The sequence below is a fragment of the Spea bombifrons genome, chromosome 8 (genome assembly GCF_027358695.1).
Source record: "Spea bombifrons isolate aSpeBom1 chromosome 8, aSpeBom1.2.pri, whole genome shotgun sequence".
In the NCBI taxonomy this organism is placed as follows: domain Eukaryota; kingdom Metazoa; phylum Chordata; class Amphibia; order Anura; family Pelobatidae; genus Spea; species Spea bombifrons.
Window position 1 is genome coordinate 1433967 of NC_071094.1, and position 17264 is coordinate 1451230.

The window sequence follows — 17264 nt, forward strand, 5'->3', positions numbered from 1 at the left end:
CTTGCCCCGGCTCCGCTTGCTCTGCTTGCCCCGGCTCCGCTTGCTTCGCGTCGCGTTCTGCTTGCCCCGGCTCCGCTTGCTCTGCTTGCCCCGGCTCCGCTTGCTTCGCGTCGCGTTCTGCTTGCCCCGGCTCCGCTTGCTCTGCTTGCCCCGGCTCCGCTTGCTTCGCGTCGCGTTCTGCTTGCCCCGGCTCCGCTTGCTCTGCTTGCCCCGGCTCCGCTTGCTCTGCTTGCCCCGGTTGCTCTCGTCCTGTTCTCCTGCAGCTGCCGGCGAGGATCTGACGGCGTGCCGACCTGTGCAGCGCGCGACACTCCCTCCCGCCGGTCCGCACCAACCGCATTCCTGCCTCGTCCCGCCAATCCCCGCACGCGCTTACACCAGCATTCCGTGCACACCCCACCCTGGGACGCCTCCGCCAGGACAGACTACTTCTATTAAAGTACATTAGATTATTATTATTTTATTACCCCAGTGGGGGGGGGGGGGATTCGGCCCCTGCGACTAACGTGGCGCCTCCGTTTTCCCTCCTCTTATATTTTAACTGGGTCTGGAATTTGGAAGTTCTTCTGTCTGCCGCCTCTGCCGGTTGTTGGTTCCATGTCCCCAGGACCCTCCCCGAGCAGACAGCACAGAGACCAGTCTCAGCCTTTCTTTTTGAACCGGTTTCCAGTCCCTGCGTTTATGGGAGAGACGGGTTTTTTTTTTCCTTTTATCGGCCGTCTCACTGCTCTTTTTTACGAGAGACGGAATTCTCTGCTTAAAATATTTAAAGCACCGGCTCCATTATTCCTCCCCGGAGACACTCGGAACAGTAGGAATAGATCCCCCCCTCCCGATACCCCATTGAGGGCAATTTGCAGGGCTGATCGCTAAATGATACTAAGTGGAAGTCGTGACACAGAGTTTCTGTTGAGAATTCTCATTGTTCTCAGAACGGGAACTCCTTAAAAAAAGGCTCTATAGAGTCAGATTAGAGGGTAGATAAGTGGAACAGCCTCCCAGCAGAGGTGGTAGAGGGTAATACAGTGAGGGTATTAAACATGCATGGGATAGACATACGGCTCCTGAAGACGAGACCAACGACTGATTAAGGTTTTAGGGATATTATTAAAGCGAGCTGCTTAGTCTTAGGTGCCCCTGCTTGATCAAAGGGCCTAACCACCTGCGCTCAAGTAAAAGTAATGGGAGTTGGAAGCCATCGTGAGACGTCCCTGGAAATGAAACGCGGACCCCGGCTGGAGTTAAAGTGCATTTTTTTTGCTCATTTCATTTGCAATATCAGAAAGAAAAATAAAAACACAAAATAAAGCATTTTTTACACACAATTCCCATTTTTTGGCAGTGCAGATCCTAAAATGCCCGTAAGGGTTAAATGCTGGTTCGGCGGACCCTCCGCCTGATGCGTTAAACATTGGATGGCACGTCATATCACACAGAGACGGGGGGCGGCGCGGATAACGGGGAGGAAAAAGTCTACAGACAGAGGAGCGGGTAATCGTCGGCGGAGAGCCGCGCAGGGGGAGACGGGAGAGGAGTCCGTGACATGCGCTCTCTCCGCTCCCCACAAACCAAGGACCCATTGGTAACACAGCGACAGGTAGGTCCGGTCGTCAGTTTAGCACCAGCCAATCGACGGTCTGCAGCAGGGTCCGGAATTCTGGGGCAGGAAGGCAGTTACCAGAGAACTCCGCTGCCGGCCCTCGGTTCGGTTCCAGGTGTCCCTTTTAAGTGCAGAAAGCTGGATTATGGACTCAGAGCGCGGCTCCTGCCGCAAGGAACCTTACATGATCACGCTGCAGACTGCAGGCGCGTTGGAGCTTCAGTCCGTCCTGCCTGCGTTGTTGACCCCCCCCACCCCACCCCAGGCTCCTCGATGGGGCAAACGTGGACAACGCTCAGGAGCTCGGCACGGCTGGGAGACCAAAGTTCATGGAGCGGAACGAGCCGGGAGCCGACCTGCACCCGAGAGCGCGAGGGAAAGTCTCAGCAGAGAGTGTCCGTGTTGAAAGCCAACTGAGCCTGGATGTGCAAAGCAAAGCGTGTGAGAAGCGGCGAGACGCCACCATATTATAAACTATTTATCAAGACTGACTTTCTCCAGGCCGGCGACCTCCGACACAGCTGTGACCAACACCGGTAAGGGTGTATCGGGGGGTAAGCGCCCGGTAAGGGTGTATCAGGGGGTAAGTGCCCGGTAAGGGTGTATCGGGGGGGTAAGCGCCCGGTAAGGGTGTATCGGGGAGTAAGCGCCCGGTAAGGGTGTATCGGGGGTTAAGCGCCCGGTAAGGGTGTATCGGGGGGTAAGCGCCCGGTAAGGGTGTATCGGGGGGTAAGGGTGTATCGGGGGGGTAAGGGTGTATCAGGGGGTAAGGGTGTATCAGGGGGTAAGTGCCCGGTAAGGGTGTATCAGGGGGTAAGGGCCTGGTAAGGGTGTATCAGAGGGTAAGTGCCCGGTAAGGGTGTATCAGGGGGTAAGGGTGTATCAGGGGGTAAGTGCCTGGTAAGGGTGTGTCAGGGGGTAAGCGCCTGGTAAGGGTGTATCAGGGGGTAAGCGCCCGGTAAGGGTGTGTCAGGGGGTAAGCGCCCGGTAAGGGTGTGTCAGGGGGTAAGCGCCCGGTAAGGGTGTGTCAGGGGGTAAGCGCCCGGTAAGGGTGTATCAGGGGGTAAGCGCCCGGTAAGGGTGTATCAGGGGGTAAGGGTGTATCGGGGGGTAAGCGCCCGGTAAGGGTGTATCAGGGGGTAAGGGTGTGTCAGGGGGTAAGCGCCCGGTAAGGGTGTGTCAGGGGGTAAGCGCCCGGTAAGGGTGTATCAGGGGGTAAGCGCCCGGTAAGGGTGTATCAGGGGGTAAGCGCCCTCGTCGGGGCAAAGACTTCACCTATCTTTCGGTGAAACTCTTACCCTTTCCTCTTCGAAGCTGATCAGACCCTCATCGTCTGTTTCCAGGTCCTCGGGCTCCTCCACGACGAGGGCTCGGAGCTCGGTCGGCCTGGCGCGGGGTCGGAAGAGATTCAGAACCCTCTCCAACGGGGACGGCGCGGCGCAGCTCGGGAGCCCCTCCTGCTGCTCCAGGTTATCACTCTGCTTCTTGGCAAAGTTTACAAACACCTGGCGGGGGGGGAGTAGAAAAGAGGCCGATTACCAGCCGGGACAGGGAAGGCCGCGACGGCAGCCATTATCGCCCGCCGTGCTCTCCAGAAAGCCTCAGGCTAGAGACGCCTTCGCTCAGACAGAAGAACTTGGTCCAGAAGAAGACGACAGACGTCTCCATGACCCTTTGCGGTCTTCCTCGCTACTCACGTTGTCCAAGGTGGTCTGACTGACGGAATAATCCTCGATCCCTAGAACGTCCAAGACCTGCTCCATTTTACTGAAGACCTGGGCCAAGGACACCTGGTCTGACTTCAGCTGGTACTGAACCTTGGTGTGGTGTCTCTCCTGGAAAAGGGGGGGGGTAAACGCATCAGCTTCGAGGGACTCGACCGGCAGGAATCGAGCCGCCGGCTCCGTCTCATACTCACTTTGAGTACAGCTTCTGGGAAGTTTCTGTTGAAGAACCGCACGACCTCCTTAACGTTCGCGCTGGATTTGGTCCGGACGGTGATCATGTACCCATCGCCAAACCTGCGGGGCAAATAGGTTAAAGCGTGACAGGAATAACACGATTCTCTCCGGGGGGGGCTTTTTTTTATATTCTCACCGGTTTTTCAGATGCTGGGTGCTTCCCAAGCATTTAAAACGTCCGTTCACCATAATGACCAGCCTGGTGCACAGCGCTTCGCACTCCTCCATGCTGGGGGCAAAAGAGACAAAGATTAGAACCGACGCATTTCGCTCCACAATATCTCAGCTAGAATAAAGGCAAAAGTCGGCAGCCGCCCCAACCCCCCCCCCGGTAAATCGGACGGCGCCGGTTTTAACCACGGGGCAGATATGACTAACGCCTTTTCTAGATGCCCACCTGTGCGACGTCAGCACGACGGAGCGCCCGGTCTTAATAATGTCAAGAATTAAGTTCCAGAGAAAGCGACGCGCTTTGGGGTCCATCCCCGTGGTGGGTTCATCCTGTAGGGGCAGAAAAAAAAAAAAGACGCTGTTAAGAGGGAAGACTCGGGAAGACTAAATATTTTGCTCCATTTTGGTAGAGAAGCCATGTTTTGGACAATTCCCCATATATGGATCATCCGGTTGCTACAGTAACATCTCACCAGGAAGATAAAAGATGGGTAGCCGATCAGCGCGATGGCGGTCGACAGCTTCCTTTTGTTGCCGCCGCTGTAGGTTCCGGCCGGTTTATCGGCGTATTTGCTGAGTTCGAGTTTCTCCAGCGCCCATTTCACCACCTAGCAGGGGAACGATAGTGAGTGGGAGCTTCCAGGCCGCAAGCTGGGGGGGGTCCAACGGGTCGCTCCGGGACTACAAGGCCCAGTATGCTCACCGGGTCATACCGTACGCGTTTATAGGGCTAGAGCTCGGAGAAGCGACGTTACGTTGCTGTATTTACAACGAGAAGATATCCGGTTGACTTCTCCAACCTTTGGTTAAGCATCATAACACCTTTGGTTAAGCATGGACCCCCCTTAATATTCCTACGTTACCAAATCTATTTAAAATTAATGAAAAATGCGAGACGGGGAACCCAAAATACTTGGCACGGAGTCCTTACAATAATTTTGATCGCCGCTATCGTACGAATGGGTCTCAGCCCCGCATCCTCACCCTCTCCTCGTCCTTCCAGGGGATCCCCCGAAGCCGCGTGTACAGCTCCAGGTGCTCCTGGGCCGTGAGTTCATCAAACAAAGCGTCAAACTGAGGGCAGTAGCCAATGCTTTGTTGGACCTGAAGAAGATCCTTCAAGATGCTGTTAAAAGATGTAAGCGTGAGCATGAGTGTGAGGTGAGCAGCCACTCATATCCAGCAGATGGATTCATTTTCCTCTGGCCTTAAAGGAATCAATCCCACCTTTCCCAGCGAGACCACCATGACTCGGAAGCCTATGGAAACCTGCACTCCGCGTATCCGTTAATGAGTGTAAGGTACATGGAATTGGGTGCCGTTACCTGTGCCCGTTGATGAACGCCTCTCCCCCCGTGGTGCTCTCGTCGCCGGTCAGCATTTTAAAGGTGGCCGTTTTGCCGGCGCCGTTCACGCCGAGGAGTCCGAAGCACTCGCCGGGCCGAACTCCCAAACACAGGCGGTCCACGGCCAGAATGCGCCCCATCTTACGGGATTTGTAAACCTGACGAGAAACGATCGGAAGTCATTAAGCTAGAAGAGGACGGCGTGGAGAAGACACCGGTGAGAAATTGGCCAAACGCAACACCGGCCGACAAATGAGATGCCGGGCACCGCGCAGGGAGGAGCGGAGAGCTTGGTCAGCGGCTGGATGAGGAGCTGGTTTGTTATGAAGAATTGGGGCGATGAGGCGTCCGGACCGCATTACCTTGGTTAGATTATCAATCTTTAACATGTCATTATCCGCTCCCCCCCTCAACACTCTTTGCCTCTCGTTTGCGACATCGATGTCGTCATCCTCAATGGGCTTGTTGGAAATCGGGAGACGCCTGGAAGAGAGGAGGGACACATTTTGGGCCACAACACAGGACCCTCCCGTCCGAGGTTCCCTCAGTCCATGAAACCCCAATGTAACCAAGTAGCTGGCGAGTTTATGGAGCTTCTGTGAAGTTCCTCTAGAATTAAACACTAAACCAGTATGAGTTCCAGACCAACACGTTCAGTCACTACGACAGATCCATCAAGAGAACGTTCCACGTTAGAACAGGTCAGCCAAATCAAAATACATAGCCGATTATCATTAACCAATCATATTAAGATTCTATTATTATTATTAATATTTGTGTTTAGCTTCATCCAATCAGTCGATGGATAATTCAAAGATTCGCCAATAATCATAAGAGAATTCAAAATGGCCGGCGGGTTCAGCGTTATTACAGAAAGTGGAGAAAGCAGATGGGGCTTCATAAAAAGATCAACCATCAGAGCCATAAAATCATCCCCTGGTTATTCATCAAAAAATTCCCAGCAATAACGGATACTCACTGTGGCTTGCGCAAGAAGTTGTATTGACACATAATAGTGATGAAGAATCCCACAAATCCTTCTATCGCCATAGCAACCAGGCCACGTGTAACAATGTCCCACTCAAACGGAGATTTCATCTTATCGAACTGACCTAATGAGGGAAAGTCACAGCGTTAGCGAGTGGAATCATGATTAGAGGCGGCAAGAAAGACGTGGCCCGTGGAAGCCATCATCAGAGCGGAATGGCCACCGTGGCGGACCCGGTTCTGTGGCTTTAGTAATAATGAAATCTCTTAAGACCCCAATCAGGACCAGCTTCTCGCGGACAGCATCCATCATGCCTCTCCGGCCGCCGTCATACCCCGCGCCGCCAGCAGAGGGCAGACCATATACAACATGCCCCTCGCCGAGCCGGGGGGTCCTTACCGATCTTGGCGTAGTATTCGTTGATGTACTCGTTGTAGGCCATCTCCATGAGTCCGTGTCCCAGGTTGTAGTTGGGGAAGATGAGGAAGCAGCTCTTCAAGTAACTGTTCACCAACTTCAGGTCCTACGCGGCCAAGCGACAAAGACAACACCAACGTTTAACACATTCACCAAAATGACAGAAAGAAGAAGTCTGCCCCCGTCTGTCTCATAAACGGCCGACAGCGATGGAGAACAGCTCATTATTATGCCCACCAGGTGATTCATTCCAAGGCTTCCCCCAAGAAGCGTCTACGTTCCTTAAGTCTTACGGCACGGAGTCTGAAGACAAAGATCCACCACCGTTTTGAGGCGTTAATCACGCACCTTGTCGTGTTCAAACAGCTGCAGTAGGAACGTAGCCACGGTGGCCGTTATCCCAATGAACAGATTGATGACGATGAGGAAGACGTAGGCCGTACTCGGTACCTCGAACCAGAAAGAAGCCGGATACATAATAGGAGTGATGGACCAGCTGGGGAGGGAAAAACAGTCAGAGTAATGGCTGCCAGCCAACACGCTTTAACGGGCTGCCCAATGGCATTCGTCAAACACATGCCCCCCACGCCCGTTACTCACCCGTACAGCAGGAAGAGCGACAGGACGGCCGGGAAGTTGGTCGGGGACGTGTACGCAGGGAGATCGAACACGAAGAGGATAATGATGCAGCAGGTCGCCGGAACCAGGTAATTCAACTGAAAATCAATATAAAAAAATAAAGCCAGGGCAAAGGGGCAGTTTTACAGTTCCTGCCCCGGATCCTAACTGCCCCGACACTTTCCTGTATCAAAGATGTAACAGGCAAATGCCAAAGTATCAATAAGATTCCGTACCTTGATACATTCGGCCGTTCTCTAATGAGAAGTTTCTGGCGCTGCTGTCAGATAGCCGGCCCCCAGATTAATCAAGGGGCCGCTCCAAAGCATTACCCAAAAACATGAGAACCAAACCCATCCCATCTCCTACGTCTGACGTAGGGATCCGCGTAGCTCCCTTCCCAAGGTATCACAACCAACATGACGTGACAGCGTGGTTGGAGGGACCGGTACAGCCGGGTGGCATGCGATGGAAATATATCCTGGGGCAATAACCAGCTTACCATATCCCACACGTAATTGGCCAGCCAGTAGATAACGGGATTGCAGCCGCTGACAAACTGGAGGTGCTTGGCTTTGGTGGATTTCTCCGCCACCAGGAACACCACGAAACTGGCGGGGACGAAGGACATCGCCACGATGATGAATATGGCAATCACCACATCTGTGCCTTGCAAGCTGCGGAGGGGAATATTTGTCCCTGAAATCACCCATTGGCACAATGGACAAGCAGATTACCCCAAGCCAGGATCTGGGAGGCTACAAAGGGGCAACGGTGAGTGTGTTTCGAGTGGGGTCAGCACTGGACCAAGCGGCTCCATTACCACAAGCGTGCGTCATGGCCGGTCTCCCGATATAATGGAATGGTGGTTATTAAAAGGTCATCAAAGGGTTTGGCTACTTACAGGTAGTCCAGGGACAGGCTAGCGCTGGTCTTGTTCATTGGGTGGTTGGTGACTGTGATGCCTAGAAGAGAGGAGGAAGGTTTAGGTGACCCCTCTACGCTCATACCTTCTGGAAACCCTTCCAAGATGCCAAACCCACCGTAGGCTGCCGGGTTCCCCCGACTCTTTTTCAGGTTGGCTCGGAGGATGGCGTTATTCAGCGCGTTGAGGTAGGTCGGCATGCTGTGATAACCTTTGTTGTTGTAGAAAGCCTTAGAAAAAGAACGATTGCCATGAAATGGAAAAGAAGAAAGAGGAATTCTTTGTGGCTAAAAGTGTCCAGCTTTGGGTTAACCCCCCCCCCCATAAAATAGAAGGTAGTAGATATAAAGAGGCACTTACCTGCGCAGTGTGTCTGACCGCAATCTTCCTCAGCATGGGGGGAGCCTTAACCCCAAAGGATGCTGGGATGCTTTTTTGTATATTTCCAAAGGTTAGCGCTCCATACCTGGGAGTGAAAGCCGGACATTATTCCACGATATGTCTACATAAACCGCTTTTATTTTTTACTGGGTAGGTCAGACGATAACGCAGGTGGTTAGATATTTCCAACCTCCCTCTCCATGTAAAACCCTGACGCGTTTCTAGAGGTCACCTGTGAAGCCGGAAACGGTCCGACGTGTACAGCAGGTACTCGGACACGTTACGGCCGGTAATGTCCACCATAATATCTCCTGTCACCACCTTCATCTGCGGGGGGTGACCACCGACCCCGCTGGGGCAGGAAAAGCCAGTTCCTTGCATGGAGCAGGTGCACCTCACAGGCTCGTGGATCCGACGTGGCACCGATGGGGTGGTGGTGATGGCTTCTGCTGAAAGAGTGGAGAACCGTGGAGATATGCATTACTAAGGTCCTTCTACAGATCCTGGAGGACAACAAATGACCCCACGTACGTCGGTGCTAAAAAGAATAATTTGCTCTTAAAAGTTAAACAAAGCCGGAGGACAAACTATAAGGGTTTGTTGGCTCTTCTCGTCCGGTAAAGCAGGAGTTGAGCAGCTTTTCATTACCTTGGACGGGGGTTGGTGGGTAGGTGGTGGAATTCCAGAAGTGGGAGAAGTCCTCGTCCGGCGGGTAATCGGAAGGGGCCGGGGATGGCGGAGGCGGCACGAAGTTAGAGAGGGGCAAGCCCTGGGTGAAAGAATCCACGCACATGGCGTCGAAGAACTGGGCCGCCAGCATCTTGGACTCGTTGCTGTTGAGGTTTAGGGACTGCACCAGCTGGTCCAAAGTGCTGTTAAACGCCGTCTTCAGGACACAGGTGGCTCCGATTCCCGACGGCATGTAAAAGGTTTTCACAAGAGCTTGCGGTCCAGCATCCGGAGATTGCTTGATCCTGCCACGGGAATTAGAGAGAAGTCACACTGTGTGCAGTAAGGGCAGTGAAGTTGGGGATTTCACCCCCATACTGAGACCAGACATCCCGCTGCTTGTTGTTTTGGTTCTAGAGATCGCAGTCGTCTCCATAAACCTTTCTCAGACGATTATCTGCTTTAAACTGGCTCGTAATAAATGGCTTCTTAATAAATTGGCCAAGACGCTGTTGCTCTGCAGAGAACGAGTTGTGTTATGAACGGCTGCACGTAAGTCTCCTTATGGGAAGAAGCTCAGGTTTATTGCAGAGCTCACGGGTAGAGCCGTTATTATTAATCCGGCTCATTCAGAGTCAGACAGGTGATAGCGTTTCCAATTAAATCAGCAACCAAAATATATACCCAGACGGTGCATTTATAAAGCCGTTTCCCTGCTGTTTCTATACACATTATCGGGGCTTTTAGGGCTGTAGAACCCTGCGATCCCCTCATACCCAGCAAACATTCTGACCTCGACAAGGATGGAGGATTCGAAGTGATTGGGCTCATTATGTTACACTTCATACTTACATGTATTCCCGACGTTCCTCGTTGGCGTACGGCACAAAGTTCCCGCGGGGTTGAGTGTAGTTGTGATACTGAGATGGGGAGAGAATCAGCGGAGGGAGGTCTCCTGGCGGAAGGAAACAAATTGTAACCGTTAGATTCTTTTTACCGCTTTATGAACTGATGGCGTTACATATTTTTCCACCGTCGCGTTTCACGATTTACCGTGTTTTTTTATATCGAGTATCTGCTCTGGTTATACTCTGGTTCTCCTCCTGCTCTAGAGCCATTGGATAAATGGATAAGCGCACTTACCGATTTCCGGCACGGACAGCGCCACCGTCATCGCGACGCAGACAAAGAATGCTGGGAGCAGGATTTGCGAGAAGAGCCCTTTGGTGTTCCTCTTGGCGCAGTGGAAGCGTTTCACGATCAGTCCGTGGAACTGGCGCAGTTTCAGCCACGATCCCTCCAGCTTGTAGCTTCCCTGCCCGTCCAGCAGCTCCATCTCCTCCGTCTCCGTATCTGAGAGTGGAAAACACGGCTAAGCCGTTAATCAGGCCTCTCTTCTAGGAGGTCTCTGGGGGAATTCAGTGGCGCTACACCATATACCAAGCAGAGGAACCACCGGAAACTCACGCTACCAGAAACTGAACACTCACTCATACTCAATCCTAAACACGGAAGATCGCTCACCGTGTAAACTCAGGTTCTCAGTGTCCTGAGGGTTATCAAACAGAGGAGAGTAGTCCCCGTAGAACTCGGCGTACGCTCCACCTTCTTCCCCCCGTATAGAGCCGACAGAGGATGACGAGCCGGAACGCAGGGAGCTTGGCGAGTGGCCAAGCCGGTTTCCTGACGCAAAGTTGTTGAGTTCCACATCTGGCTTGTCTAGCGAGTCGGCGCCCGGTGTGGACTCTTCTCCCGTCTCGGGCTGGATTAGAGGTCTCAGGGAGTCTTTCTTGGACTCCTTCACGTCTGGAAGATAAAGCAGAACAGGCTGTAAGGGCGTAGGGTAGAAGGAGGTAAGCGGGGTAGAGAGAGGTGGTCCTCTCTTGTATATGGGAACCGAATTCCATTGTCTTAACAGACGTCTGCGGCTGAGGTTTATGGAGAGAGGTCAATGCCAACGACGAAGGTTCACCCACTAAGCAAACAAAAATGGAAGAGCTGTGCCACAAACATCATTGGAACAAGCAAGTCCAAATGGGAAGAGTCTTATCTTCTTGATAAATCCCTCAGATCTCTACCTGCGTCGCTGTTCTCAAGAGACTGGTCTTCTTCTGAGACCTTAAGGAAAACCTCTTCCAAGGTGGTGTCCATCAGTCCAAAGCTGGTCAGTTGTAGATCACTCAGGCTCTGCTCCAAATGCTTTCAAACCAAAAAAATGAAGTCAAACAAGAGTCAAAATTAGCATTTAGACCCAAATTCCTGCCCTCCTACAGAAAAGTTCAAGGTGGGTACCTGGAACAGACGCTCGAAGCATCCCTTTCTGACGGACTCGCTGGGAAGAATGTACGACAACTCCGTGTTTGTGTCGGAAACCAGCAGACACGAGGCCACGTATTTCTTAATAAACTGGGAGACTCTGGGCTCGGAGCAGGGGCTGACGTTGGAGCCGGGGGTGTTTCCAGCATCTAAAGAGAGAGAAAGACCCAGGGGCAAAGTAACCAGAGCGAGCGAGTGCATTGAAAAATGTAAAAGGATTCTAGAGTGAGACTCAAGACTTATCTATATGTTCTAGACTTATCTATACGTTCTAGATTTCATGTTTGGTGAAAAACAACAAACCTGGGCCTCTCTGTTTTTTCACCACGGTCAGTTTGTACCCGTCTCCGTACGTGCTCTTCAGAAACAGCGGAGACCCGCAGCACTTCAGCTTCCCGTGGGAAATGATGGCGATTCGGTCTCCGAGGAGGTCGGCCTCGTCCATGTGATGCGTGGAAAGGAGGATTGTCCGGCCTGGAAGTCATAAGGCAATCGGGTCAATCAGCACTCGTCACGTAAAGGACACGATGTGACACAATGCCCAACGTATGCCGTACCTTGCTTGTATTTTAGGATAAGGTCCCATATAGCTCTCCTCGCGTAAGGATCGACTCCGGCCGTCGGCTCGTCCAGGATAACGGCCTTCGAGCCTCCGACGAAAGCAATCGCTACGGACAGTTTCCTTTTCATGCCGCCAGACAGGGTTTGGACTAAAGAGTGGCGCTTGTTGGACAGCTCCAAGTCCTCGATCATTCTGTAAAAGTAAAAATATGCGTGTCACTTAATGTCTTTTTTAACCGGTCTGTCATTTAACCCGTACATTCCCCCCAAAAAACAAAAAAAAATACTCCATAAAAGTACTCCAATGTATTGCTAATTTAAAGAACAGCGAGGAACCCAACTTCTAGATATTGAGTCGGAAAGGTTCTAGAACCATGTTACAGACCACGGATGACAATTTGTGGAGGTCCTAACCAAACTTGGACTACAACTCCTATAACCAACAGACCCAATCCATGCAGTACCGGCTGTCCCTGCTCTCACTACGTACTTGTCCATCTCCTTGCGGATCTCCTCTTCAGCCATTCCTTTCAGGCGGGAGTACAACCACAGGTGTTCCTCCACCGTCAGCTTGTCGAAGAGCACATTGTGCTGAGGACACATCCCCAAACTTTTCCGGATCTCGTTCATCTCCGTGCGGATATCGTGCCCATAAATGGTTGCCGAGCCCGAGGTCGGGGGAAAGAGGCCGGTCAGGATGGACCTATTTATGTGAAGGAGACAAAAATGTAAGGCCGCCTCGCAGACACTCCATGGTTTTCATTAGTACAGCGAGCGAAGGGTTGAAGCTGCCTTCTACTTACATGGTGGTGGTTTTGCCAGCTCCGTTATGTCCCAAAAAAGAAACCACCTGGTTTTCGTGAAGATTGAGGCTCAGTTTGTTCAGAGCCAGCTTCATGCCAGTCTTGTAGATTTTGGTCAGTTTGTCTATGCAGACAACCAGCGGTAGGTGATTGGGTTCCTCTTCGATGCCTCGAGTCTCCTCTGAAAAGCCAAATGGATCATTGGGTCGCGTAAACCTAGCCTGTGATTGAGGCATGTCTGTAGCCCACTATGTGACTGATTGTCTTTAGCCCACTATGGTTTTTTCAGCACTCACCCATACGGTGGGTCTCCATGGCGCAGGCTTGGTCTTCTTCCATGATGCTTAACCTAGGTGGCCGTGACCAGGGCCACGACCATTCCCATGACTCAATACGACCATTTCCAAGCCAGTACGATCTCTGGAAAGGGAAGTACCAGGGACGTGGGAGGCCATACATGCCTGTAACACAACATGGAGCCAAAGTATACACGAGTCAGGCCAATATTTCATGTCTGAAGGTCAACTACACCTCTCAAGACAAACTATGAGACAATAATTAATGAGGGGACATTTTCACATTGAATTAGATAGTAAGGTTTCTTTTTTACCACTATATACAAGCCCTGAGCCAAATTTATCAATCATTAGTATTCAAGATCTCTTGGGATACTGGAAGAATCCCGTGTATCATACCTGGGTGAACAGCCTCAATATACCAGGTCAGGACTCCATACACAACCGCATCGATGATCAACATCATCATGGACAGCATGAGGTTAAAGTCATCTCCTTCCACCGGTGACTGGCTAAACGTATGCCACTGAATCCCGACCCCGGCCACCTCGTACAGGGCAAAGTACTTGGAGCCAAGGCCGAAGGCTGTAGTAGACATGAGGGACTGTATGGAAAGAGTAGAAACCCCATTTTTTGGTACATTGACCAAATAAAATGCTCTAAAATGTATCAATAATTCCTGATGGAACTTCCAATAAGGTCTCTTCTACTTTTAGGTCTGTGGGGATTCTGGATGTTACTTACAGCGATGCACTTTTCGAAGGCTGTGATTTTGTCATGGGCCACCTCTTCCCTGATGGCTACATACATGTACGGCACGTAGCTCAGGAAATAGATGATGCCACCACACGCAGAAGCCAGTTTGGCTTTGGAGTATAGCACCGAGACCAGGAAACTGCAAGGGGGCAGGAGACAAACCGACACAAGAACCTTGTGTGAAGTTATTTCTTTCCCCTCTTTCCTTGTGTTCCACTCATTCTTCACATTGTTACCCTTTGTTGGGTAGTTGTACAACCGCACTGGGTCATTCTTTTTCATAGATACATGTCCCCATGCGATGAAACGATCCATATATCCCTCCCTGTTACATACCTACTCCCTCCCGGTCATCACCTCCTTGCACTCACCAGAACATGATGGTCGCCACTGCGTAGATGGAGAGGAAGAGCCAGATTATAAAGACATTGCTGTGCATGAGGACCTGGCCATACTTCAGAATGCCGGTCAGGGCCGTGACGGAGATGGAAAGCTGGACGAACCCCGTGATGAACCACGCCACCCAGTGTACTGCATTATTCAGACCCATCATCTTCATCACCTGGGCACAGCAAGAGAGGAGATGAAGTTCCCCATCTCAGGAGGGAAATGGGGTTTACACATGTCTGGGACTAGATTCTTGGTCATATTACCTCTTTCAGACGATGCTCCTTCTCCGCCACAATATGCTGGATCATCATGGCCACAGAATATACCCAGGAGATGACCATGCACAGTGGCATCATATGTTCGATCACAAACAGAAAGCTGGAGGGGCACGGAGACAACGTGATCACGCACTTCGCAGCCATTGTTTACAATTGCATTAACATTGTTGATAACCCAAGTACTAACGTGAAATCACATATAAAGGGTTGGCTTGCTATGCGTCTACCAAGTTCTACTGGGTTCAAGGTCATGGACCACATCAAGACCACCAACGATGGTACCTACTCATCACGTGTGTAACAGGGGTATGGAAACATCTGCACGTAGTTCCCCGGTTCCACAACATCGTGTCCCACGAAGTTATTGATGATGGCTCGATCCATCATGTCTGCAAAAAGTCGACCAAGAAATGTTGAGGGTTCAAAGGTTAGAAGGAAGCCTATAGATTGTGTGACAAGTCTGAAGACATGCGTGAAACATGCGCGGGGACACAGGGATAAAATTACAATCCATTCATGGAAATAGAAAATGTATCCAATATTCTCTTTCCTAAAATATGGTAAAAAACACAAAGGGAGGTCATCCAGGCATTTAACCTCTCTTTAATATATACGATAATGACCTTGTATCCACACGAAGCCGTACAGGAAATAAAAGCGCCCGCCGGTGTTTGGCCCGGGACGCCAATATGCCCGGCGGATTTCGTTGGTTTTTTCTGTGAAGCTGGAGTTTTGTCTTATCTTGTACATGACGTGAGGGGGAAGCGAGCCGTCTGGCCGAGTCTGGAAGATGACACCTGGGCAACGCGAGAAAAATGGAGAATGAATTACTATTTTTCAGTAGAAGGGGGAAGTAGATTATTGATGCACATTTCACTTCCTGTGTCTTAGATGCAACATGAATAAAATCAATGAGAAGAACACAATATGAATCGCCATCCCCCAGGCACTGACACCATTAAATGTTTAAACAAGTTTATGTTAATGATCATCATATGACTTCCTGACGATTAATTACAAATTACGGTAATTAAGAACTGATAATATTAACACGCGATTTTCCCCTGCTTTTCACAGACCCGTGAGTCACTCACTTGCAAACACCGTGACGTTATCATGATAAGCCTGATTCAGGGTGTAGTTCACAATACTGTCCTCGTTCGGAAAGCCTTTAAAAATGTCCACGCTCACCTTATGGAGAGAGGAAGACAAAATGAACTTATTTACAGAAGACCCCCAACTAAAAACTACACATAAAAAAATTGAAATGGAAATTAATTTTAACAACTACATTTTCCTTACAATTTTTTAATGCCACATTTTCCAGTGTTTATTTGAGAGAGATATATTTTCTCCTTTTATTAGTTGGGAATCCTGACATGTAGGAAGCCATCTTGCTTACTTTGGTTCCGCCCACTCCACTTCCTCATGAAAACAATACACTTTGGTTCTGCCTTATGATACTCATCAGCTCAGTTACATCGTATGCACACTATGGTTATAGCCGGGATATATTTGGTACTCAATATCCTAAAATGAGGAGTATCCTTTGGGGCAAATAGAGGACTCGTTTGCACACGTTCCGGACGTAAGTTGCCCTCACCTTGGACATGAACTGTGTCCACCCGCAGGCCGCATTGTCGATGGTGTCTAGCTGCTGCAGCAAAGTGCTGGCATTTGGCATGGAGAAGTTCGCGCCGATTACCCGTTGCAGGAGGTCGCTGTCGGTGCCGTTCAGCAGCTCTGGGTGTTTCTGAAGGTCATTCGTAAACTGTCGTGGAGTTAAATCAGACAGCGTGAGAGCGGAAGCGACAGAACCCTAACCTCTGGGTCCACATGAAGCCATCACTGTTGGGTTCTAAGGCTGTTCCTATTCATACGCGATGTCGTAACCCTTACCGCCCCGAGCCTCTCATTCTATATGAAAGTTCACCACCACCCGAGCGGGGATTTTAGGCGTCACTGTCTGCCGTTACCTGCTGTAACCACTGGATACGCTGTTGCAAGATCCCATCTTCCAGCAAACCGCGGATCTCGGTGGAAATGTTCATCCACATCCAGGCATATTGGGTCACGTTCCCCACAAACGCAAAGGTCTCATTCGCCTACAACAAAAGAGTCAAGGTGTACCCTCGATACAACGTAACCAGTCGGGAAACACGGTTTCAACAATCCCCAGGAAAGGAAATCTCTACCCAGCATGTCTGTCAAACCTGCCTTTATCATTATTGGAGCGCAAATCCATTAGATACAAATTCCTGAAACATCAATTTAACCAAATTGGACTTTTAAAGGCGACCAAAAAAAAAAAAAAAAGAATTAAATCGGATTGTGTTAAGTACATAGAACTTATACTATAGTTCTTAGTGTACTAAAGATATAATAGAAGTGGACAGGATCAGCGTCAAGGGAGCCAGGAATATGGATTTGCTTTTATCTGACCTGCGGACTTGTTTACGATACTCCGGAGGACAGCGAAGAACGCCATGAAGGAGTTTACAGGAACGCAGTTTCATTACTGACCACAATTTATTATAAAGCCATAGAGGAGAGGTCATCCACAGTCCGATTGCTTCCCCCTAAGGAATTTATACCTTCCGGATCACCTTGTCCACCTCGGTACCCACTGGAGAGTAGAGGATTTTGGGGTTGCTGGTCATGAGATGGACAAGAAGCCCCAAGTTTCTTTGTTCTTTGCTTGTAAATCCCAGCGAGCTCATGTTCCCTTGTTTGAGTGCCTCTGGTTCAATGGTCCTACGAGGGAGACACAGACAGAGGGTTGGAGAAC

At 50.6% G+C, this 17264-nt stretch overlaps 1 protein-coding gene across 2 annotated transcripts in view; it reads right to left on the reverse strand.

Annotated features, from left to right (window-relative positions):
* Positions 1-1868: 1868 nt before the first annotated feature.
* The window catches only part of ABCA2 (ATP binding cassette subfamily A member 2), a 28788-nt gene continuing 13392 nt past the window's right edge, over positions 1869-17264 (reverse strand). The window contains exons 10-49 of one of the 2 annotated variants that reach the window (XM_053473454.1): positions 17071-17230; positions 16453-16581; positions 16080-16247; positions 15571-15667; positions 15100-15273; positions 14763-14865; positions 14462-14576; positions 14180-14370; positions 13797-13947; positions 13452-13656; positions 13053-13217; positions 12757-12937; positions 12444-12656; positions 11950-12146; positions 11696-11866; positions 11369-11541; positions 11155-11275; positions 10601-10882; positions 10220-10429; positions 9929-10031; positions 9056-9381; positions 8640-8853; positions 8387-8492; positions 8145-8256; positions 8006-8066; positions 7604-7778; positions 7084-7199; positions 6832-6979; positions 6466-6589; positions 6058-6190; positions 5441-5561; positions 5058-5236; positions 4717-4858; positions 4206-4340; positions 3959-4062; positions 3698-3790; positions 3519-3621; positions 3298-3435; positions 2899-3105; positions 1869-2019 (exon numbers count right to left, since the gene is read on the reverse strand). In XM_053473454.1, the coding sequence (XP_053329429.1) occupies positions 1984-2019; positions 2899-3105; positions 3298-3435; positions 3519-3621; positions 3698-3790; positions 3959-4062; positions 4206-4340; positions 4717-4858; positions 5058-5236; positions 5441-5561; positions 6058-6190; positions 6466-6589; positions 6832-6979; positions 7084-7199; positions 7604-7778; positions 8006-8066; positions 8145-8256; positions 8387-8492; positions 8640-8853; positions 9056-9381; positions 9929-10031; positions 10220-10429; positions 10601-10882; positions 11155-11275; positions 11369-11541; positions 11696-11866; positions 11950-12146; positions 12444-12656; positions 12757-12937; positions 13053-13217; positions 13452-13656; positions 13797-13947; positions 14180-14370; positions 14462-14576; positions 14763-14865; positions 15100-15273; positions 15571-15667; positions 16080-16247; positions 16453-16581; positions 17071-17230 (6082 nt within the window). In that variant the 3' untranslated portion in view covers positions 1869-1983. Of the gene's footprint in view, positions 2020-2898; positions 3106-3297; positions 3436-3518; positions 3622-3697; positions 3791-3958; positions 4063-4205; positions 4341-4716; positions 4859-5057; positions 5237-5440; positions 5562-6057; positions 6191-6465; positions 6590-6831; positions 6980-7083; positions 7200-7603; positions 7779-8005; positions 8067-8144; positions 8257-8386; positions 8493-8639; positions 8857-9055; positions 9382-9928; positions 10032-10219; positions 10430-10600; positions 10883-11154; positions 11276-11368; positions 11542-11695; positions 11867-11949; positions 12147-12443; positions 12657-12756; positions 12938-13052; positions 13218-13451; positions 13657-13796; positions 13948-14179; positions 14371-14461; positions 14577-14762; positions 14866-15099; positions 15274-15570; positions 15668-16079; positions 16248-16452; positions 16582-17070; positions 17231-17264 lie in introns of both variants that reach the window. The other variant, XM_053473453.1, reaches the window with a different exon arrangement.